General features: G+C 29.5%; 3 protein-coding genes across 11 annotated transcripts in view; 1 reads left to right on the top strand and 2 right to left on the bottom strand.

Annotated features, from left to right (window-relative positions):
- Positions 1-5,799, bottom strand: part of LOC107440072 (two pore channel protein 1) — a 62,085-nt gene extending 56,286 nt beyond the window's left edge. For 2 of the 5 annotated variants that reach the window (XR_011638263.2, XR_011638264.2), the window contains exon 1: positions 5,023-5,793. Coding sequence is in view for 3 of the 5 variants with exons in the window: in XM_087155442.1 (XP_087011568.1) it covers positions 5,023-5,196 (174 nt within the window). In the remaining 2 variants the exon portion in view is untranslated. Of the gene's footprint in view, positions 1-5,022 lie in introns of all 5 variants that reach the window. The other 3 variants (XM_087155442.1, XM_087155441.1, XM_087155440.1) reach the window with 3 other exon arrangements.
- A 137-nt stretch (positions 5,800-5,936) lies between these two features.
- On the top strand, positions 5,937-18,439 carry LOC107440071 (uncharacterized). 5 transcript variants are annotated; one of them, XM_016052856.4, is made up of 4 exons: positions 5,937-6,235; positions 8,791-8,876; positions 14,830-14,908; positions 16,423-18,439. In XM_016052856.4, exon 4 carries the CDS (start codon positions 16,425-16,427, stop codon positions 17,952-17,954), a length of 1,530 nt encoding a protein of 509 aa, XP_015908342.1. In that variant the 5' UTR covers positions 5,937-6,235; positions 8,791-8,876; positions 14,830-14,908; positions 16,423-16,424; the 3' UTR covers positions 17,955-18,439. The 5 variants fall into 5 exon arrangements, with proteins under 5 accessions (XP_015908342.1, XP_071043898.1, XP_071043897.1 ...); XM_071187797.2 differs by having other exon boundaries at positions 13,455-14,908; XM_043048178.3 differs by having other exon boundaries at positions 5,948-6,545.
- Positions 18,440-21,284: 2,845 nt separating this feature from the next.
- LOC147801248 (uncharacterized) lies at positions 21,285-22,387 on the bottom strand. Its single transcript, XM_087154459.1, has 2 exons — positions 22,091-22,387; positions 21,285-21,992 (listed from the first exon to the last, which is right to left on the bottom strand). Exons 1-2 carry the CDS (start codon positions 22,385-22,387, stop codon positions 21,285-21,287), a joined length of 1,005 nt encoding a protein of 334 aa, XP_087010585.1.
- Between the last annotated feature and the right edge of the window lie 1,021 nt (positions 22,388-23,408).

Raw genomic sequence — 23,408 nt, 5'->3', positions numbered from 1 at the left:
TGAGTGGGAATAGGAAGAAAGAAAAGAAATCACCAAAAATTGGGTGCAGATGCCTGAGAAATCTTTCTTTACTACCTTTGCAAAAGTCACCTTTTACTGCTATGGTTCTACCAGGTAATAAATCCTAAAATAATCCTGTTTCATTTACGTTATATCTATATATATATATATATGCAATAACAGGACTACATCCCTGTTATCACTGGTTATGTTTAGCTCAAATAATTCAGTCGTGAAAAAATTATTCCTCCATTAGTTTTATTTACGGGTAGGCTGGTGGCTATAACATTTCACATCCACTCTTCACAAGGGAGGGGGTGGACAAAACTCCGGATGGATACATGGAACACATCATACAGCAAGAGATACACAAAAACTATTGCTCCTGCATTATATACTATAAATCAAAAAGAGTGAAAAGGCCAGTCATAACATTTCTTGTATTCCTACACATCATCGATAATCATTTAATGCTTCCTAATATGGAAGTGAAAGAGGGGAAGATTTTAATAATAACTCCTCCTTTGAAATATAAATCTAATTATAATTCATTGGAAAGTTTTCAGTCCTGAAGTCCCAAAATAGAATATCTCTACACCTATTCTTTACCCAAGACATTTTATGAAAACGAAAGAGTTTTAATGCTTTTATTAATACAAAAGTATTTATAATTTAACGTCGTTGCCGAGTGGAAGGATTAAAACAGGTCTTAGGCCGGGAAGGAGGGCACAAAATTTATTTATTAATTATTAGCCAGAGCAGTTATGAAAGTTTGTTCACGAAAAGTTGCGCTGCTTGGTTATATGTTAGGGAAAATCTTGCAAAGTAAAATCCGTAAATGTCTCTATTTAGAGAAAAAAGGGAAATCTTAGTAAATGTAATTGGTTTATCAAATGGGTTGAGAGTTTCCTACAGAGAGCAAAGGGAAAAATGTCCTGCTTTTAATTTAATGTACGTTTGAGCCAAAAATAGATTTAAGAACAGGATGTGGCTTTTAAAAGTGTTAGAAAGTATTTCGATTAGAATAATTAGCAAATAATTAATTAGGATAACATAAAAAGATTAATTGAAGCTTTTTATGTTACATCCCCCTCGCCAAAAATGTTTAATTACAATCCAAAAATTTTATTTTATTTTGAAAATATTTTCAATGCAACCGGATACTATACATTGTAAGATTGTGTTTAGTCACTTTATCTCTATGTTGGAATTGACACTCAAGTAATAAGAAACTTAGTTTGTTTATGAAATGTCTGAGCTAGAACTGAGCTATGAACTAATTACCAATGTTGGACTCAAGCATTAATGTTTGGTTGCTCTTCAATTCAAATTCTAAAAACGAGAATTTTATTCATTTTTCCAAATTATTTGTATTAGTTTGAACATTTCTGAGTTTAATTTATAATTTCTGCCACACCTCAATTGCATTCAAAATAAGAATATTTTAATGGCATTTTTATCTTAACCCTAAACACTATAGTAAAACAAAAATATAAATTCAACTAATCAATAAATCAAAGAAACTATGACAGATAAAACAATAAATATTAATTATTAGACAGAGCAGTCATGAAAGTGTGTTCACGAAAAGTTGCGCTCCTTGGTTATATGTTAGGGAAAATCTTGCAAAGTAAAATCCGTAAATGTCTCTATTTAGGGAAAAGAGGGAAATCTTAGTAAATGTAATTGGTTTATCAAATGGGTCGAGAGATTCTCACAGAGAGCAAAGGGGGAAATGCCCTACTTTTAATTAATGCATAGTTGAGACAAAAATAGATTTAAGAACAGGATGTGGCTTTTAAAAGTGTGAGAAAGTATTTTGATTAGAATAATTAATTAGGATAACATAAAAAGATTAATTGAAGCTTCATATATATATATATATATATATATATATATATATATATATATATATATATATATATATATATATATATATATATATATATATATATATATATATATATATAGATAGATAGTTAGATAGATAGATACATAGAGAGATAGATAGGTAGATAGATAGATGTAATACAAAAATTAAATACTTTTGTATTAATAAAAGAATTAAAACTCCTTCGTTTTCATAAAATGTCTTTGTTAAAGAATAAGCGTAGAGAGATTCTATTTTGGGAATTTAAGGCTGAAAACATACCATTGAAATATAAATAGATTTATATTTCTATATAAAGGTGACTTTCCAATGAATTATTTTTAGAATCGTTCCCTCTTTCAATTCCATATAAGGAAGCAGAAATGATTTTCCTTAATGCGTAAGGTTACAAGGAATGTACGAAGCGTGCCTTTTTACCTCAAATCTGTGTTGTATAAAACGTAAGAACGCATAGTTTTGCGTGTCCTTTTCATCATGATGTGATCCTGATAAGCTGTGCCGGAATTGTCCGGAGTCTTGTCCACGCCCCCTCCTTTGCAGGAGTGGGGACGTGAACTGTTATCAATACCAGCCTACCTTTAAATAAACCTGTTTAGAACGTATGATGGCTTAGTTGTATTATTTCAAGCTAAATACAACACTGATAACAGGGTTGTAGCCCTGTTATTACATATATATATATAAGATTATAAAGTTCAAGGATTTTTGATAAAATAGGATACCAATCTTGTTCTGTCTGCTCATCACCAGAAGGGAATTCCTCAAGAATGATTGGAAAAGAAATTACTTTTATATGCTTAAAATGATTTAACTGGGCAGATGAAATTCTCTACCTGCATATCCCTGATTAAGTTCATGACCTTACTTTTTAGTATTGCACAATTAATTGGAATGTTTTTAACACTATTAACAGAACCAAGTAAACAGAGCTTCTTCCGATTTTTTATAAGCACCATTATGTAGTTCTTACATTTCCCAAGAATATTTTGTCTCAAAGCTGCCTCTTTGATTTTATTCTTGTTCTCTTGAATTGTAAACTTCCTTGAAGCAGGAAGTTCATATTTTTTGCTGTATCTCTTTTTGAAGTTCTGTTTTATTGCATTTAAATAAAATTTGAAGTTTTGTTTAAATTGCTCAAGCTTTCCATTTTCTTTTTATGATAAATTATTATCTTTTACATGTGAAACTTTAACTACCATTAAAATTAAAACTAGTAACAACAAATTTTAAAATCATAGCAAGATGTAAAAAAATTAAATGAAGAACAATAACTTTGAATATCATTGATAACAGAGAATGATTTTAATACTGTGAAGAAGGGAAATAAGAAGGCATGATAGATATGTTAATAAAATGTGCTTTCCACATAAGAGATCCACCAAATTTCGAAAAATGGTAGAATAATTGTTTATTAGAAGGGTTAGTTGGTTTAAACCAATTTTTTTTTAAAAACTCATTTGGTTTTTTTTTAAATATTTTTAATAATTTATATATGTTTTTATAATTTATATAAATTTGTCACTTTTAAATGTTCAACCATCATTCCTGCAAAAATAACTGCATAAAATAAATGGTGCAAGAAATTTTTAAGTTAAATGATAATGTCTCTAAACGCTTAAAACAACAAAAAATAGACTATTCGCTAATCAAGGAAAGAAATAATTCAAATCAAAAGTTTCCTTCTAAAAAAAAATTTCTATTTTCAGTTATGATACATTATTATTGTTATTATTTTTTTGTGCTGGATATCAAAATTATATGTGCTATTCTGAATTTTATTTTTCAGTTTTTATTAATTTTCCTATTATTAGCTTTTGTTTTATAACAACTATTTATTTTGTACATTTACATAAATTGTAAAGGTTTCAAAAATAACAAGTTTGAAAGTAAAATTACCAGGTTTCCCGAAGGTTTTACAATGGTAATAAAATAAAATCTTTACAACTCAATGATATTTTTCTCTTTTTCAAAAGGAGAAAAAGACTAAAATGAATTGAATTAAAAAGAAATATATATTCTAAGACAGCTTATATCTTTGAAAGTAATACAATAGGTAAATAAAAAAGGTAAATGTATTTGAGAAGAGAGAAAAAGCAATAACATGACACTGAATATTAATTTTGTCTTTATTCATTAAGTCTGACAAATATTAAACTCTGTAACCAAACTCTTAAGGAAATTTTTCCTTTTCAAGAAAAAAGAACAGTTGTTTATAATTAATGTAGATTTATATTTTAGTTAAGGAAGATAACTTGGTGACTTACAGCTTACTGATTGGGATTACCAGAGGATATTTTCATTAATGAGCACAATTAATTATAATAAATTTAAATTAAAAAATATAAGTGGGAGAAAGCCATTATATGGTGCATCACTTGAGGTCATCTTCTTTGACCATCTGCACCTATAAACCATGTGCCCTTCGGTAAAAAAATTTCATGCAACGTCCATGGTTTTATTGATTTAATTGTGAATCTGTTTTTTTTAATTAAGAATATTTATCATTTATTGAATAGAAATGAATTTTTTTTAATCGATGATGATTTATAGAAACTAAAACAAAAGTCTCATTGCTGCATAACTAATAAAAAGAATTTTCTGACAACGCATTGGCAACTTTATCAATAATGACCCTGCTACTTTTTATTTAGAGTGCTGAATTATGCTATTGAAGTGTGTAAGGTTACCGTAAATAGAAACATGAAGGCTGTTAATTTAAATTAAATTTTTATTTAGCTACTTTTTATTTAGAGTGCTGACTATTTAACAATCAGTATTTTATTTTTAAAATGAAAATTTTGATCAACAGATTAGGATCCACTAAATTTCAACATTTGCATAAAGTTTTGGAATAAGTTTCTTTTCCTTCAGCCTTAATGAGATTTTGTAAAAGAGCAAGTTAAATAGCTAATTATTTTTAAAAATAAAAATTATAAATGTTCAGAATAACTCCAGTGTTGTTGTTTCACTTTTCAAGCATTATAAGAAAAATCGTTTCTCATATAAGTTTAGTGATCATTCCGGAATTCATGTGTGAAATTATAAATTGTTTTGAATAATTAAAAATGTTTTATTCTATTTAACACACAAAAAAATTAATAAACAGTTTTAATAGTAATAAAATTACTCACTTTTTGAGAAATTTTTGAATTTTCATCTTGAACTGAGGCTTCCTCAATTCCGATTGTAACATTGTCAGAATCCTTTTTAAATGACACATGTTCTACAGAAGAAATAGTCGGTATTTCATCAATATTATAGTTAAAAGGCAGTTTATCCGGTACCACAGCAGGCCCTTGTTCCATTTTAATATTAACAATTAATAAATTTATAAGAACATATTTTATACAAAAAAAAAAGTTATTATGCACCTAAGTTTATTATTTTAAATAGATTACTCAAAATAGTTGAAATTTTAATTAAACAAATCTAAAACATGCTGAATAAATAATGTTCACCGGTAGGCTACAAAATTCTGACAAGTTACTATTTACTGAACCTTAAAAAAAAAGAAACAAGACTTCTTGAAATACGTGAACACATCAAAAGCAGTTTTGAAACAGACGCCCCCGCGGGGCGCAGTATTTGTTTGTCAACTAATTTTAAACGTTTCTGGTCACTTATTTCTGATTCCCGGTTCCGCTCTCGACAATATCCGTATTTTTTTAATTTAAATTAGCAGCCTTCATGCTTCTATTTACGGTAACCTTACACACTTCACCGACCTAACTGCAAGAGGGTACAAATATACTTTTACACACAAGATTTTTTAAGCAGCCGAAAGTAACCAAATTTCAGTGCTGTTATAAATAGGATATTTATCCTTAGTCCCACAATTTTAAATTACCGCTCGGTATCAATCAAAATCAATAGTTTCTACATTTATTTCCTCCCTACACAAATACTTAAAAACTTATTAGAAAATGTAGGTCGTCAAATTGCTTCCACCAACTTGTAGCTCAGAGTTGCCAAACAAATGCTATATGTGCCAAAGCTGGTAACCCCAACCAATTAAACGATAATGATGAAAACGGTATCTGAAATAGTTTACGAGACACATCGTATGTGTTGGGTGGCGTGCAGATCGGGCTCGTACAGAATCGAGAATCCATTAAGAGAAAAAAAAACTAATAAAAATATGATTGAAAGTTTGCACTAATATTGATATTAAGCGAGTGGCAAGAAATAAATATTTGTTGTGTTGTTAGAAACTCTTATTAACATCTTTAGTGGTTTGTAACCTTCAGTAATTAAATGAAGAATATTCCCATGTTGCTTTTTTTACTTATAAAAGAATGAATAATAGTGCGCTGAAATACTATTGACTTTTTATGATTTAGACATGTATGTATAATTTTCACGTTAAAATGTTCAAAGAAGTCTTATAAAAAATATATAGTTATTAATTTATAGTTCTGTTTAAGTTTATACTTTTTCAAATTTTGTTTGATAGAAAGAAAAAAAATTGTATTCTTCTAAATTCTAGAGAACTATTATGTGCTATTAAGCACTTAAAGACGTAATAATTATTTGTTACTGCAAATCTATACAGTTATTGAATTCGAGAAAAGATAAGTTATAAGAAAGTGGTATTCTTGGTTAAGTCAAGGAAATGAAAATTAGTTTTGTACATCTTATCGAATTTGTAAATTGTGTAAGAACTTATTTTGAAGTTTTTTTTTTTTTTAAGTGCAATATTGTTTTGTTCCACGATTTCTTATTATACATTTATGTACAAAAGTGTTCTGCAAAATTAATTATTTTAAAAGCTCCTTACTTTGAGTATTATCTCTGTGGTTTTTGCAAATTCAAGGCATTTTTAATGAAATATGGCAGATCATGTATTAGCCAACTTGGTAAAATATTGCTTTTTTTAAATGTTAAAAAACAAATGCGTTATCTAAAGCATGATATCTTGATAATAGATTTGCTAAAAAGTATGCAGTTAAAAATAAATAAAAATTATCTTAAAGTTATCGAATTTTAATACTGATTTCTTTTTTTGCTTATTCAAAATCACCATTGATTTAAAATTAATATTCTTGCATATATTTATGCCAGACTTTTTATGTAGGTTTTAGATGAAAGAAAAAATATAAAACAGTCCTGTGATACACATAAGTATTATAGAGAAGCAAAAATTTTGCTCTGGTTAAAAATATATATATATACTTATTTTAGATGTAATAATTGTTCATAATGAATAATTGAACTGAAAAAAAGCAAAAAACTATTTATTAATATATCTGCTAGTAACAAAGCGGAAATTTAAGAAGCTTCTCACACTATTTTTTCTAAAATAATCAATAAAATTATCACCATAAAGTAAGTTAACTAACGAGCTCTTTTTAAATAATTCTGATTATTTATGAAGATTATTATTAAATTCTAACAACTTAATGATTTTATTTCATTTTCATTGAAGAAATGTCAAGAATTTTAGGAATATCATTGATAATTGCATATAGTGCTGTCTTGATACATAATTTTTAAAAATATGACTCTAGGAGCTATTATTTTTAATTGTATTGCATATTTGAAACTACTAAAAAAAATTATATCTCATTAAGTGTTAGCACATTGCTAGAAAAAAAATTTTTTTATTATTTTTTCTTCATTTTACATTGATTTGTAGTTAGTGGCTAATTAGAGTAAAATAAATAACAAATCACATTTAATAACTTTTGATCTTGTTACTTATGAGAGGAGATTCATGAAATCTTTTGTTTTTATTAAAATCACGATCACTGTCATTTTTAGTTTCAGGAAGGAAAAAAAATTTAGGTTTAAAAAAAAAAAGCATTATCTGAAGTATAATATCCTTGGTAATAGATTTGCTAAAAAATATGCAGTTAAAAATAAATACAAATAAACTTTTAAGTTATCTAATTTTATAACTGATGCAATTTTTTGCATATTCAAAATCACCATTGATTAAAACTTAAGTTTCTTATATATTTGTACAAGGCTTTTTGTGTAGCTTAAAATGCAAATCAGGCATGCAACAAATAAATTTTAAAGCTTTACAAGTACCTACCTGCCAACTTTTATGCTTTTTAAAAAGATATTTTCCTACTGATAGGATAAAGCCAATGAAATTGAGATTGTATATTAGTGTTCGTGAAAATTTAGTCAACGATTAAAAACACTATCAGAGAGCTAGCAAGCATGTTTAAAATATTTATTGTAATGGTATTAAATGCAATCAATTAATACATGTATTAAATGCAGTATGTAGACTGAATTTATTTAATGAAGAATAAAATGTGGTACTATAAATTTTGACACCACGTTCAATATAAAAATAAAATCTGTGAAAATCGGAAGAGTTGGAAAGCATGATAGGGTAACAAAAATTTTACTGTGGTTAAAAGAAAGAAAAAAATAGCATATTTATTTTAGAAGTAATTATCGCTCATAATTAGTGATTAGACTTGAAAAAGATAATTTCTTCTTGAAAATGATAATTTCTGCTAATAACAAAACAATAAAAATTTAAGAAGCTTCTGACTCTATGTATTCCGAAATAATCAATGAAATTGTCACCATAGTTCATGAAAATTATTTGTTATTCATTGAAGAGACATCAAGCATTTTTGAAACATTATTAATGGTTACATATAGTGCAGTCCAGATACATACACACACACCCTCATATATATATATTGATAATATGACGCTAGGAACTATTGTTTTTAATTGTACTGCACATTTGAAACTACTTAAAAACATATCTGTCATTAAGAGTTAGCACATTGATAAAAAAAAAAAAAAAAAAATATTTTTTCTTCATTTTACTTTTTATATAGTTTGTGGCTTGTGTGAATAATATTTGTAACCTTCTGTTATGATATGAAATTGTTTTCAGTATCAGTAATTTAACACTTTATTCTATTTAGGGTATTGACACTGGCCAGAATACTGTATGGCAGATGATGTGCATCTTTTCTGTGCCCTTATTAGCCTTCACTGACTACTAGTGGAGGTAATTTTGCTATTGGTTCCTCAACAAAAAAAAATTCAATTATTATGCATTTAAAAAATTACATTTCTTTTTAAATCACATGATTGTTATTAGAAAGAGATTTTTGCTTAAATTAATTTCAATTTGACATTGTAGTATGCTTTACAGATTTTTTGTCTCCTTAGTATCTTGTACCATTATAAGAATCCTGTGGTTATTGCATTTTCTGAAGCCTTTTAACTAGACAAGAAAAAATAATGCAAAATTACTAAACAAAAATAATAAAGATAAGTTTGTCTCAATTTTAATCTTTGTGTGCACTAAATGATCAGAATAAATGTTTAGAAACATATCCAAGCTAAAATGAAAGTAAAATACAAGGTTTGTCTTTTTCCAGAAATTATCTAATTATGATTAATTAAATGATTATTAAATTACTCCTGTGTGTGTGAAATTATTAAAGGAATTACATACACATTTGAGAAAGGGTTTACATACCCATTTGTAGCTTGAAAGGAATTACATACCCATTTGTAACTTCATCATGGTAATACACAAAATCGAAAAAAATGACATAAATAAAGCTGAAAGGAAAGTTCAAAAAATGGACATACTATAGTTTCTGTTCTATTTCCTCAATGTCTAAATACCAAATGATAGTTGATATCTAAAGAGACTAACACCTGCAGAAGTGTTAAACCAAGGGAACTGAGGGACAAGTTTGAACAAGGAGAAAGGAAACACGTGTTTATTATCTTCCTTCTTTGATTATCTTTGTTCAAACTTATCCCTATAGGTTTAACCATTTTTGCAGTGTTTGTTTCTTTTCTCTCAACTCTCATTTAGTGTTTAGACACTGAGGACAGTTTTTGTTTATAGAACCAAAACTATAGTATATTCATTTCTACACTTTCATTTGTACTTCATTCACATTGTGTTACATAAACTAAATTTTTAAAAAAAATAATATGTATATATACTTTTTTTTTTTAGTATAATGCACTTCTGTAATTGACTGTTACAGTCTCTTAAACAACAGTTTAAATCCTTGTATAGAATACTCTCTAATTCTGACATTTTTAATAGCTTTGACATTCTTAAACGAGGCTTTTCAGTTCAGGGTGCAAAAAGTCTGTAAGTGATTAGTTTTAAAAGTAGGATGAATGATTCATTTCCACAATCTCTAAAATCAAATATTTGCTGGAGAAATAGGGTTTAACATTGTGAAAGCTCTTAAAAAAAAAACAAAAAACATCAGAATCAAGGAGCATTTTAAGCAAGGACTTAAAAACGAGTTTCTGAATCTTTTATATGAAATACTGGAGTACATAATGGAAATTACGTCTAAATGCATTAAATAGTTACATATGTTATTTGATCAGTTATGGAAATTAATAGACACACCTAATATGTGAAGCAATTAAATTAAGATGAAAAAAATAAATCTTCCCTTAGAAAATATTGATTCACTAAAAAAATAAAAAATGGGTCTAATGATAATTTGCACATAAAAACTGATAGCCTTTAATACCTAAGCTTTGTTGTGTTTTTTTATTTTTTAAATTATTAAATGTTACAAAGGGGGCTTTTTTCAGAATTTTAAACGACTAATTCTTATTAAAAAATTTTCCTCTTAGTAGATTAATTGTTCAGAATATAATTTTGAAATTTCAATAATATAAATAATTTTGGAAAAAGTATAATAAAATTTCTGCTGTAATTAAGTACACAAAAATTGTGAACTCCATAGCTTCAAAAATTATTTTACTGCACTAATGTTTAAAAATTTGTTTAAGTATGAAGGTAGATTTTGTGCCTTTCTGCAATGTAATGTATATTCCCCAAATATAAAAACTCCTAAAACAATGCATTCAATCAGAGCTCACAAAATTTTTAGCCAGTAAATTAACCAAATATCAAAAGTATTAGCCTAATTTCAAAAGTTTTAGCCAAGTGTAAATTTTAACTGTTTTTTATGATTAATTTTTTCCTCATAGAAAAGTTCAAATTTTAAAAAAATTAACTAAAAAGAAAGAATTAACTAAAGTGAGTTATTTATAAAATACAAACAGCAACATTTAGTAAAAAAATTGAATTCTAATACCTGCTTCAAAATTCAGATATCCTAATTATATCTTATTTACAGAGCCGGTCCGAGCTAATTTTCAAGTGTAAGCAAAAAGAAGTCAAGTATAAGTACCCTCACCATTAAAGATAATAAATATGATCTGAGTAAAATAAATGTTATTTACACTTTTAAAAATAAGTCAAAATCTGCAGTTTTTATATTTTTAAAAAATGTACAAACTAATTTTATAATTTACTTTATTCTAAATTCTACAAAGCAAAATAATGGAATTATTAAGCTCTGTAATAATCATTATGATATTAATACGTACAGTACGCAAAGTGTGTGATGATCGGATCTTCACTTTCTAGACTTGAAGGGATTATAATTATCGACTATGTCAACCCTCATCTATCAAAAGGTACCTCTTGATAGAATCAAGTTAACATGTCTTATATTGGGTGACCGGGGTAATTCACGTTCACCCTGTTTCAGGGGTAAATAATGACATGAACAAGAATGCTTGTACACTTTACTAAAGTATAACTACATTTACTTAAAAATAGTTTTTTATTTAATCTAACAAAATAAGTATCTTTTAAATTGCTTTCTGTATTTTCCACTTCAAAGATGGGTTTCAAAATGTGCACATTTCTGCAAAGATCCCCCTCCTTCACTTCATAATAAATATTTTGAGTTACTTTCTTTTTCTTTGATATAAAAATAGTGTAAGCTTTTGTTTAATTGTTTCACATCTACAATAAACATTATAATTGATTATAGGAAACTATATCAAATGTTGCCCCTTACTGATGGGGTAATTATTGATCACTGGGGTAGGGTAATTCCTGATCATTGTCATTTATGATTGAAAATGAAAATTTCAGTGTGAGAGCTACTGCCAGAGCTGTTGACATACCTTACTTAACTTTACACTCTCACTTATTGAAGTTAAAAAATCCAGCAAAAGTAACCCATGTGGGAACTCTTTCTTATATTTCAGTAGAGCATGAGAATGAGTTGGTTGCTTGCCTAAAATGTATGGCATGATGCAAAGATTTTTGGAAAATTTAAAGTGTTAATCTTTATTCTTGCTTTTGAATAAATCGTTTTATTAGCTTCTTAAACATATCTTTTTGGTTTATTTGTTTGATTTTGATGTCTTATTTGTTAATTACCATTGTATAATTATTTTTAAACAGCCCCTTTACTATAAAAACTGGTGATCAGTAATTACCCCAGAAATGATCAAGAGAAGGGGTAATTCCTGATCACTAAAAATTTAAAATCTTTTAAATTCTAATTAGATTTTCTAACAAAAGAAGGTAGCATAGGACTCATCTCATATAGCCTCAAACTTCCTGTAAATATTAAAATTCTATCTTTAATAGTTTTTTCACAAAATAGATGTTTGCATTTTTTGATCAGGAATTACCCCAGGTCACCCTACTAGTGAATTGGTATTTAATATTTATAGTGGTAGTTACGCCACATTACTCCCCTTCCAGAATTTTATCTGTGATAGAATTCGATGAACGAATACCACTAGTTGATTGATGCTGTTAATATATTTAGATCAATTTTGCTCATTATATTTTCATTTTTTGTTTTGTTAATAGCATTTTGCTCATTATTTTTTTTCTTCAATGTTGTTTATTAACCGGGAGACATTATTTACTTCACCGGATATTTGTTCTTTAAGCAGTACATTTTTTAAGCAAATCAACTGTTTTAATGTGGGCCATCCATCAATATTGGCATGTTCTTTTCACGTCCGCAGGTCACCATTGAGGGAGATTTTATTATAGACCATGTCAACTGTCATCTATCAAAAGGTACCTCTTGGTAGAATCAAGTTAACATGTCTTATATACTTTGAATTGTTATTTAATATTTATAGTGGTAGTTACGCCACAGACTCAGTATTAAAATTAAGTGTGTGATCTCCAATCTGCTTAATAAATGCAGACGATATGTTAAGTTACATAATCAGTCGCAAGAATGTAATTTCTCTGAATAAACATACCTTATTTTCAATAAAATATGGTCCCAATCGTTTGGTCAGGAGAGCAATCCAAAGTTTGGACCCCTTAATATTAATTTCACTTTTTGCTTATTCCACGATATCTCGATAACTTTAAATCAAATTTTAAAATTTTTTTACACAGTCAATTATAACATTTGTTTATCCAAAAATGATTTCCTGCAAGATATAACTTTAAGAAAATATTTATGATTTTTTATTGTTTTATTTAATAATAGTCTAAATTCGGTTGAATAATTCCTGAGAAATAAATTTAAAAATATGGCTTTTTCAAAATTCGATTTCTCAGGAATTAATCAGTTTTGCTCAATTTTTGTATTTTGCCATTTGCATTCTTTAATATGATGTAAAAATGCATGCCTTGCAATTCAAAAGTTTTTTTTTTTTACTATTATTAAATAAAACAATGAAAAATAAATGAATTTTACAATTGTGTGCATAAACTTTTCTCAACCTTTGGAAAGGATTTTACTCAACCTTTTTTTAGCTACGCAGGCTATGTGACATCAGCAGTATTCAGAACAGCAAAGTGCAATGAGTGATAGCTGGAAAATGTTGCTTTCTATTGTGAGAAAATATCAAGCGCTCACAAATAACGAGCCAAAGCAGAATTACGCTTGTGTTACGTCACAGATAGGAAGGGATAAAAATAATTTTTGGATTTATTTTCTTTGTAAAACTGGTGTTTTTACGAAGCGTCAGGAGTATATATGAATTTCTGGAAATTTCAGGCTAAGTACCATCTATAAAATCTTTAAAACTCAATTTGTTTCACAGTTTTTACAATTTGATCGCATTTGTTTAGGTGATGAACACTTAATGTGGTCCCTGACAATGTCACATATTTCTATTAATTGTTTAAACATGACTTTTTTGTATTTCAGCAGTTTTTTTATTTGTTCAGAACTATTATAGTTTTTAAGTGTCAGTTACAAAAAAGGTGTGGCATTTTTGCACCGAGTAAAGGATGTTAAAAGTCATGATTTACAGTGCTTAAATATTCGGAATTTGTTAAATCACACTCTTTCCTAATTGTCCTAATAGTTGAGTTTTACTGTACTATCCAGCAATAATAGAAGTTAAAAGCTTTGTTCATCTTTAAAAGTTAAGTAGGCAAAGATAAATGAACTAATTCCCAAATAAATGTTCTTTTTTCTTTTATAATCAGGATTTAATATCCTCAATCATCATGAACTTCATCATTAAACTCAATCATCAATTATTTTTCTTACATAATAAAATTATTTTGTATATCTTAATGATGCAATGGGCAAGTATTTCCTATGATTACACTTTGTTCATTTCTCCCATAAAACAAGATGTTTCTTTATTCTTAATAATAATTAAACTAGATATAGTAATATTTTGTTCACTTATAAATGTTGGAGGATTCATGTCCTGAACTCCAAATTTGAATGACTTCTTTAGGGTCATTTTGATTGATTATATTTTCAATATATTTCGAAGAGCAAAAACAAAATGAGTGAGTAAAATATAGCACTTTTTCAAGTATGTTTTATGTTTTGTTTTATTAATTGCTTTAATTTTTGTGATGCACTTTGTCTTTAACTTTTTACTTAAATTTTTGTAAGAATGCTCAGTTTTGTTTATTTAAACTTTGGGTAACTATCTTGTTATGTTCTTATTTTGAGTATGAATGAAAAATAGTCACCTGTGTTTTAAAGTTTATTTATACTTAAAATGCAATTCATTAAAAAAAGTAGAAGTTGAATAAGTTAAAAATTATTTCTGTGGTGTAGCTGATAAAAATAGCTAGCTGCTTAAGGTTTTTTTTCCCCCTCTTTTATTTCTTTTAGTAAGTAGTTTTGCTTTTAAACTTAAGTGCTTTTGATTTATTCTAGGAAGCATATGAAATTGGCTTGTAAAGAATATTGAGTTTGACTGAAATTAAAAGAATAGTCTGGATATTTGTACCACTAAGTAAGTCCAAAAAAAAAATTAAGCTGAAAATATTTTTGAATTTTATTGAAGAATTTATTTAATTTTAGAAAACTGCTTTGAAATGTTTGTAGTTAAGTTTATAAAAAAAATTTAAAAAAAACAACAATTATACACCGATGTTTCTTTTGGATTGTATATAAAGATGTGTCTTAGACTGCTTTCTATAATCTATTAATGTAGCTAGTACAACATTAACTATCGAAGCATTGTCTTTCTCTTCATCATTTGAACAGTTTAGCATTCAGGCTAATTGGAAACGTAGATAATTTTCTTCCTTAACGAGCAATGTCGCTAGCTCTTCTTTTGTGTGACAAAGATATCTCACTGCACAAAGGAAATATTTTTTAGTTTTCAAATGTACTGTGTAACGTTAGATAAGCAAGTAATTTTTCCAACCATCAGCACCCATAAATAAAAAAACATTAAAATATAACCAAATACAAAATAACATCAACTCTGGTTTAATAACTCATAAAACTTATCATTGGATGTGTGGTTTCAGAACTAATACAAATTACTAGCAAAGAATTTTACCTCGGTGATAATTAATCTCATATGTATAATCAGGAGAGAGTCCATGGGATCTCAAATGTTTTCCAAATTTAAAAAAAAGAAGAGAATGAAAAAATTTGGAAAAAAAATATTTTTTTGCAAGCCAATAGTCAACTTTTTATTTATTTATTTATTTTTTCTTTATACAGGAAATAATAATTTAAATGTTCTTGGAATTTTGTGGGAAATTAGGAAACACATTATATATTTGTCTATAAATCTGATGTATATATATGTTTTTTTTTTTTTTTTTTTTTTTTTTTTTTTTTTTTTTTTTTTTTTGGTGGACAAATTGTGTCATATACTTCAAGAAGAAAAAAGAATAAAAATTTGTCCTTGGTACAATCCCATGTTGTAGCTTGGATCCTTGGATGTTACTCCTGGGATGACACTCATTTCTGTTTCCTATGTTTTAAACTTGTCAGTTGACTAAAGCTAAGTATTGCTAAGTTAATGGTATTTTGTCTGTGAGGCTATAAATTTCCATCTAAAAAAGTGGACTTAATGGATGGTAAAATAACAGAAAATCAAGGGGAAAAATTCCAGATTATCCTTAAAAAAATGTCTGATGTTTTCCATATTTCTATCCAAATTTCCCTGACTTTTCCTGTATTAAAAATTCCCTGATAATTCCAGGTGTTCAAGGTTTTCCATGTGGGTTACCACGCTGTTAATTTATCTCCTTAATGAAATTTCATTAGATTTTTATTTTATAATTTAACACAAATTATGTGTGTATGTAACAAAAATTTAGTAAAGCAGGATAAAAAAACAAAGCATTTCTCCATTAGTGTTTCAGGAGAAATTTTTAAATACTGAAATTGTACTCTTGTAATTTAAAAAATTTCTTTTCTTGTAAATTTTTTGAGTTTTACCATTTAAAAGATACATATTAAAACATTAGCTTTTTTAAATGTAATAACATATTATATTCCTTTTAGGTATGCATAAGCTGAAGGGGTCTCCAAAAATAATTGTATTCCTTTTTTACTTCTTGTGTCTTTTGAGAGAGACTTCTGGTATGTGCCCAGTTCGTTGTCAATGCAATGATGATGTTCTTAAAGTGGATTGTGACTCTGCCAATTTGGACGGTGTTCCCATAACACTGAATCCTGAGTTACAGGAATTACGACTCAGTAACAACCTCATCAAAACTATTCGGACATATTTTAACGTTTATCGTAATTTAGAGTTTTTAGACTTATCTATTAATCATATACAAACATTAGATAATGATAGTTTTGTTGATCTCCGCCATTTAAAAATTATTCTTTTAAATCGTAATATGATAACTACCCTTCAAAATGATACTTTCAAGGGTTTAGGTACTTTAGAAGTATTGCATTTAAATGAAAATTACTTGCAAGAACTATCTGCTAAAGTTTTTGTGCAGTTAGAGAATTTAGAAACCTTAGACCTCAGCCAAAACAGTATATCTAACATTGATCCAGAAGCATTCTTTGGGTTAAAAAAACTGAAGACTTTATTTTTACGTGATAATAAGTTAGCTAACATTCCTAGCACTCCATTCCAATACCTTTCCAAATTAATCAAATTGGATTTGGGATTTAATCCTTTGCAAAACATTCCGGACGGTGCTTTTTCAGTATTAAATTCTTTGCAAGAACTCTCTTTAGATGGATGTGGCATTCGAAATATTCATCTTGAAGCTTTTAAATGGTTAAATTCTCTTCTCATACTTCGTATTCAGGATAATGATCTGTATGAAGTACCAACAAAAGCGTTGTATAAAGTTATCCGTCTTGAAGAGCTAAATATTGGGCAAAATAAATTTCAAGAACTTAAAGCCAAGTCATTTGATAGACTAAAGTATTTGCACACTATTGAGATTAATGGTTGTCCTCTTCTAAACAATATTGAGAAAGATACATTTTCAGAAAATACTAACCTAAAAACAATTATCATTACCCATAATAAAGAGTTGAAACACCTTGAGGATGGAACATTTGACAATCTACCAAATATCCAGTATGTAAGTTTCCGCGGAAATTCTTTTGAGTCAATCCCGAATAATTTACTCTCGTGGGACGAACTGCAAGTGCTGGATGTCCGAGATAATCCTCTTGTGTGCAACTGTAGTCTTTTTTGGTTGTGGAAACTTCTCGTGACAAAAAATTTCTCAGCTAGTGATGGTGATACTACACAAGTAGTTTGTGCCAATCCTCCGTCTTTGAAGGGTAAAGTCCTCTCTAATTTGCCTCATGATGATTTAGACTGTTATAACATAGATGCTCAACGTCAACTGATAATTGGATTGATCGTTGCAGCATCGATTGCTGCTGCAATATTTGTTGTTTTGGGATTCAGATATAGAGATAAGTTGTCTGGAGTTCTTAAAACAAAATGGGGTAGAAAGGAGCCACAATATCAGAAGACTTGTGCTGAAGAAGAAAGTACTATTCTTCAAGCGGCTCAACAATCTCTAAAAATGACGCCTGTGACAGAGCTGTGATCTGTTTTTGCCCTTTTTCATTGCATTTATGTTAGTATATACTACTAATCAATAGAAGAGTTTTCTTCAGTGTCTTTATTACGTCATTCCAAAAGTGTGTTCATTATGAACGCAGCATTTTGAACTTAAATGTTTTGAAGAGAACATTTTAGTAAATACATTGTGTGATAAATATCATAAAAATTCATATAGTTATGAAAAATCATTTAGTTTAGAATCTTCATTGTAAATGTAAAATTTTCTATATACTATAATGTGTGAGAGTCTCTTTGTTTGCATTATTGGTAGTCATTAAAATGTAATTACAGAATGAATGATACTAGAGGTTTGATTCCTAAAGAAAGAGCTTGCATATATTTTTTTTTCCTTATTTCTAAAATAAATTGCTTTAGGTTTTTATTATCAAGCATGCTCTCATTATTTTATCTTTTAACATTTTTCTATTTCATTTTTGTTTCTTAAATAAAGTTTTTGATAAAGCCTAATTATTTGTTATTTATACATTTGTTATTATACAAATTCAGTAACCGCTGTTATATGGATGCTGTTCTGCATTGGCAGATGCTGGCTAATCTGCGATGCCACTGAAGATTTTTACATTGTTTATATGTTCGAGTATTTGAAATGTTGATCAGTTGAAAATCCTGCTAAATATGAAATGTTTTGTCACTTTTAATGCAAAAAAAAAATAATAATTTAAAACTGCAAGAATTTATCCACAGTGAATTGAAGTGTAAGTAGTGCATATCGAGAAAGAAATTGTAAAAAAATAAAAAGGTTGCACTCGTTGAGTTAAAGATCAGGATACTGAGAATACAATGACCCTTACACCATATCAATTTTGAGACATGTCCCTTAACTTGCAATTGACTGTGACCTCTCTCAGTCATGTCCATTGACTTTATATTAAGATTGATTTGTGTATTTAACGGTTTCTATTTTTGATATTTCAAGATCGTAGACAGTTGTGTTAGAATAGGTTGTATTAGGCTTTAGTTCATTCTGAAGTCTCAATTTTTAATTCTTTATCAGCAAACCATAGAATTTCTCATTAACAGCTTTCCAGTTCCTCAAATTAAATCAGAGAACTGACGGAAATTCTACTGAATGTGAGAAAGAGAAACATTTTTGACTGCTGTGGGATTTGAACCAAACACCTTTCAATTGAAAAACTAATTTTTGACTGTTCTACCAGAGCATCATGGTTGATACAATATTTTTTCTCACTTACTTAGCATAAAATGTTTTTTGGGTAAACCACTTAAGGGCCACTGAAGTGGCCCCAAAATAAGTAACTCATTTGAATTCAGCATTTCTATATCTATATCGAAAGTTTTGCTTGATATTGTCGTGCCATTTCTTTGTAGGTGGCAAGATTTGTGAAACAAGGAGAAATTGTAATTTAGCCTTGAGACTATAGGTCATATTGAAAGTTACTAAAACTTTTATAGCTTTCAAACTATATTGAATCTTTTAATTTGAAATTCAGGTACAAACAATAAGTTAACATTGTTTTCTTCTGTAAATTTAAAAATGTAGCTCTTGTTTGATCAATGTGTCAAATGAATATTAAAGCAGTTAAAATACAATGTAGTAATTAATTTAGTTTATAGTGTATTTTTGTAAACATTAACTTTGTCTAGGTGAGGGTGTTAAAATCAGCTGCATTATAAAATCAAATGTAAAAGATCGAGTAAAATTCCATTTTTTCTTATGATGGAATTAGTCTTTAGCATTTTGAATATAAATAAGCAAATTATATTTGAATAGGTTAATTTCATCTTTTAAACTATTCTAATGAATATAACAAAATCGGTTAAATAGTTTTTCAATTTTAAAGTTGTATTCTTAAATTTTTATTTTGCAAGAACTATTTGCTGGTTTCAGTTCCACTTTTATTATTTAAAGATAGTCAAAAATGTGTAAACTTACTCTTCAAATTTTTTTGACTATTTTGGAACTAAATAATTTCAAAAAATATTTAGAAAAACAAATCTTCTTCAGGAGCGCAACAGCCCTTTGCAGGCTTTGGCTGCCTCTGTCCATGGCAACTCCCCTCCAGTTCTTAAGTTTTAGGACTTTGAGGTCGTTTTCGGTGTCGTTGAGCCATCGAGTAGGTGGTCTACCTCTAGAGCGGGACCCCTGAGGGTTCTTGAAGGTGGCAATTTTTACAGTGCTATCTTCAGAGCCTCTCCAGATATGGCCGAGCCATCTTAGTCGGTTGCTTCGGATTATCTGCATAATTTGAGGATGTTTATAGAGCCCATAAAGTTCAAAGTTGTACCGTGTTCGCCAACATCCCCCCCTCTGGTATGGCACCAAAGATAGTTCTAAGTATCTTTTTTTCAAACGTTTCTATCGGGCGTTGGACGTCAAGGTTTCGTTTCCGTATAGCAAGACAGGCAGGATGAGTGTCTTATATAATTTTAGTTTTGTTTTTCGGCGAATAAAATTCGATCTTAGTTGACTTTTTAGTCCAAAGAAACATTTGTTGGCCATATTGATTCTATTGTCAATTTCAGATTGTTTTGGTCATTGATAATTGTACCAAGATACTTAAATTCTTTAACCTTTTCAAAGGAATGTCCGTTTATCTGCGAAGGTTCACTATAGTTTACAGTTGAGCTTGAAAACTCCATGAATTTGGTCTTGTCTTCGTTAATGGAAAGGCCCATATTTATAGCAGAGGCCTAAAGGGCTTGAAAGGCATCTTTAACAGCCCGTTCTGATCTTCCTATGATATCAATGTCGTCCGCATAAGCGAGGATTTGAAGAGATCTGTTCCAAATAGATCCTCCTCGGTTTAATCCGCTATCCCTAATGCATTTCTCCAATGCCAGGTTAAAAAGCAGACAAGAGAGTCTCCCTGACGCAGGCCTCTTTCGGTAATGAAAGGTTCAGATAGATGGCTTTGGATTTTAATCCTGCATCTCACATTGTTGATAGTGGCACGGGTGAGACTTGCGAGTTTTGTGGGGATTCCGAACTCGTTCATCGCTTCAAATAATTTATCTCTTTTAATACTGTCGCTTTGAAGTCTATAAATATGTGAAAAGTCCTGATGTTGAACTCTTTAGTTTTTTCAAGGATCTGTCTTAGAGTATGAATTTGGTCAATGGTAGACCTTTGAGGCCTGAATCCACATTGGTAATTTCCGACCACTTTATCAGCAAAAGGCTGGAGCCTTTTGAAAAGAATATTGGAGAAGATTTTATATGCCGTATTGAGGAGTGTTATACCTCTGTAGTTACGACATTCAAGTTGATCTCCTTTTTTAAAAATAGGGCAGATGGAACCTTCTACCCATTCAATGGGTATATTCTCAGTGTCTCAGATTTCATTTAGGAGTTTATGGATTGCATCAATAAACTGGGGTTCGCCGGTTTTAAGAAGCTCAGATGGGATACAATCGGGACCAGCCGATCTGTTTCTGAGTTTTTTAATAGCCATTATCACTTCATCGATTGAAGGTGGAGGGTTATCTGCATCCCTCAGTATGGCTAGATCTACTGGGTTGTTGCGAGGGACAGAAATATCATCCTTGCCTACTAGCAAGTCTTGGAAGTAGCTCTTCCAAACTTTGGTTACCTCTTGAGGCTCACTTACGAGTTCACCTTCATTGTTTCTCCAGGTAATAGTTCTTGGTTTTAACTCACTTCGCATATAATTGACTTTTTTGTAAAACTTCCTACATTCATTTCGGTTATTCATGGTTTCCAGATCTTCCAGTGATTTCTCAAAGAAGGCTTTCTTTTTTGCTTTATGTAGTTTCTTTTCTATTCTTCTCAGGTTCTTATATTGTTCTTCAAAGAAACGTGTGCGATGTTTCTGTAGCGTTAGTCTATATGCCTTATTTTTTTCCTCAGTTGCTTTATGGCAGTCTTTATCGAACCATTTGTTTTTGGAAGGACGCCCCAGTTCTGGAATAGTATCACTTGCAGATTTCAAGACTATGTCTTTTATTGTATTCCAGTTAAAAAACAATGTTCGGTCTTCCTTTTTCTTCAGAAAGTCGGTTGGATAGCTTGATGTTATACTCTTTAAGAATTTCGTCGTTTTTCAGTTTAGAAATGTCAAGTTTTAAAGTCCTTGTTTTCCTTCTTTTGATAAAAACTTTTACAGAGTCGAAGTCTCACTTTGGACACGAGTACCTGGTCTGTATCTACATTTGCTCCCCTACAGCTTCTCACATCAAGTACATTGCTGCGGTGTCTCTTGTCCACAAGTAGATGGTCAATTTGATTATGTGTAGATCCATCTGGGGATCGCCAGGTGTGCTTGTGGACTTCTTTATGAGGGAATGCTGTGCTAGGAATAAACAGATTCTCTGAGACTGCAAGATCAAAAAGTCTGTCCATTTTCACTGGTGTAGTAGTGCGGGCTTTCAGCACCCGCGTGGTATCTAAGGTGTTGCTCTTATCCAATTTTAGCATTGAAGTCTCCGATAACAATCTTCATGTCTTGTGCTGGGCACGAGTTAATGCTTCTCATCAACAGGTCATAGAAGATATCTTTAAAGAAGCATCTTTTTCTTCAGTTGGTGCATGAGCACAGATTAAGGTGGTATTGTAATGTTTTCCTTTTAGCCTGATTTTACAGAGTCTCATGCTGATAGCCTGGAAGTCGATGACAGTATTTCTCAGTCTTTTGCTCACGACAAAACCTACACCGAATTGGTGAATTTTGTCCTGGCAACTGTAGTATATTCTGCAATCCTTTTTATCCATGATTTCATTGCCCAACCATCTGATTTCTTGGATTGCGAGGATGTCGAGTCTGTAGTCAACAAATACATCTATCAGGCTCTTTAATGCTCCAGCTTTATACAAGGTGCGAATGTTCCAAATCTCAAGTCCTTTTTCGTTCCGAGTCGTCTGGGTGGATGTGAGCCGGGTTTTGCATTTTGTCGAGGTTTCTTAACTTGAGTTTTTTTTTTCCGGGGTGGGGTAGTTAGCCCCACGCCCAACCTGGAGGACCAGGGTGTTCCTCTTGGTCTGGTGTCTCCCCTCCGACCTGTCCGGCTTGGGTGACCCTGCCGGTAGCTAAGCTACCGCCGGCATAGCTCTCGGGATCGATCATTATAAAATCAAATGTAAAAGATTGAGTAAAATTCCATTTTTTCTTATGATGGAATTAGTCTTTAGCATTTTGAATATAAATAAGCAAATTATATTTGAATAGGTTAATTTCATCTTTTAAACTATTCTAATGAATATAACAAAATCGGTTAAATAGTTTTTGAATTTTAAAGTTGTATTCTTAAATTTTTATTTTGCAAGAACTATTTGCTGGTTTCAGTTCCACTTTTATTATTTAAAGATAGTCAAAAATGTGTAAACTTACTCTTCAAATTTTTTTGACTATTTTGGAACTAAATAATTTCAGAAAATATTTAGAAAAACAAATTTTATGTGCAAAAAAATTTTGGAGACTATTTTTCTGCTTGAACTATAG

This window comes from Parasteatoda tepidariorum, chromosome 11 (assembly GCF_982258835.1).
Source record: "Parasteatoda tepidariorum strain Cologne lab strain chromosome 11, Ptep-v5.0, whole genome shotgun sequence".
Lineage (NCBI taxonomy): Eukaryota > Metazoa > Arthropoda > Arachnida > Araneae > Theridiidae > Parasteatoda > Parasteatoda tepidariorum.
This window is presented reverse-complemented; position numbering and strand designations above follow the sequence as displayed.

Bases quoted from the DNA above. Each gene is read 5' to 3' on its own strand.
- LOC147801248 (XM_087154459.1), bottom strand. From the start codon at position 22,387: ATGCTAAAATTGGATAAGAGCAACACCTTAGATACCACGCGGGTGCTG. The intron at 21,993-22,090 runs GTGAGACTTCGA...AAATTCTTAAAG, and splicing joins ACCAGGTACTCGTGTCCAAA to AGTATAACATCAAGCTATCC.
- LOC107440071 (XM_071187796.2), top strand. From the start codon at position 16,425: ATGCATAAGCTGAAGGGGTCTCCAAAAATAATTGTATTCCTTTTTTAC.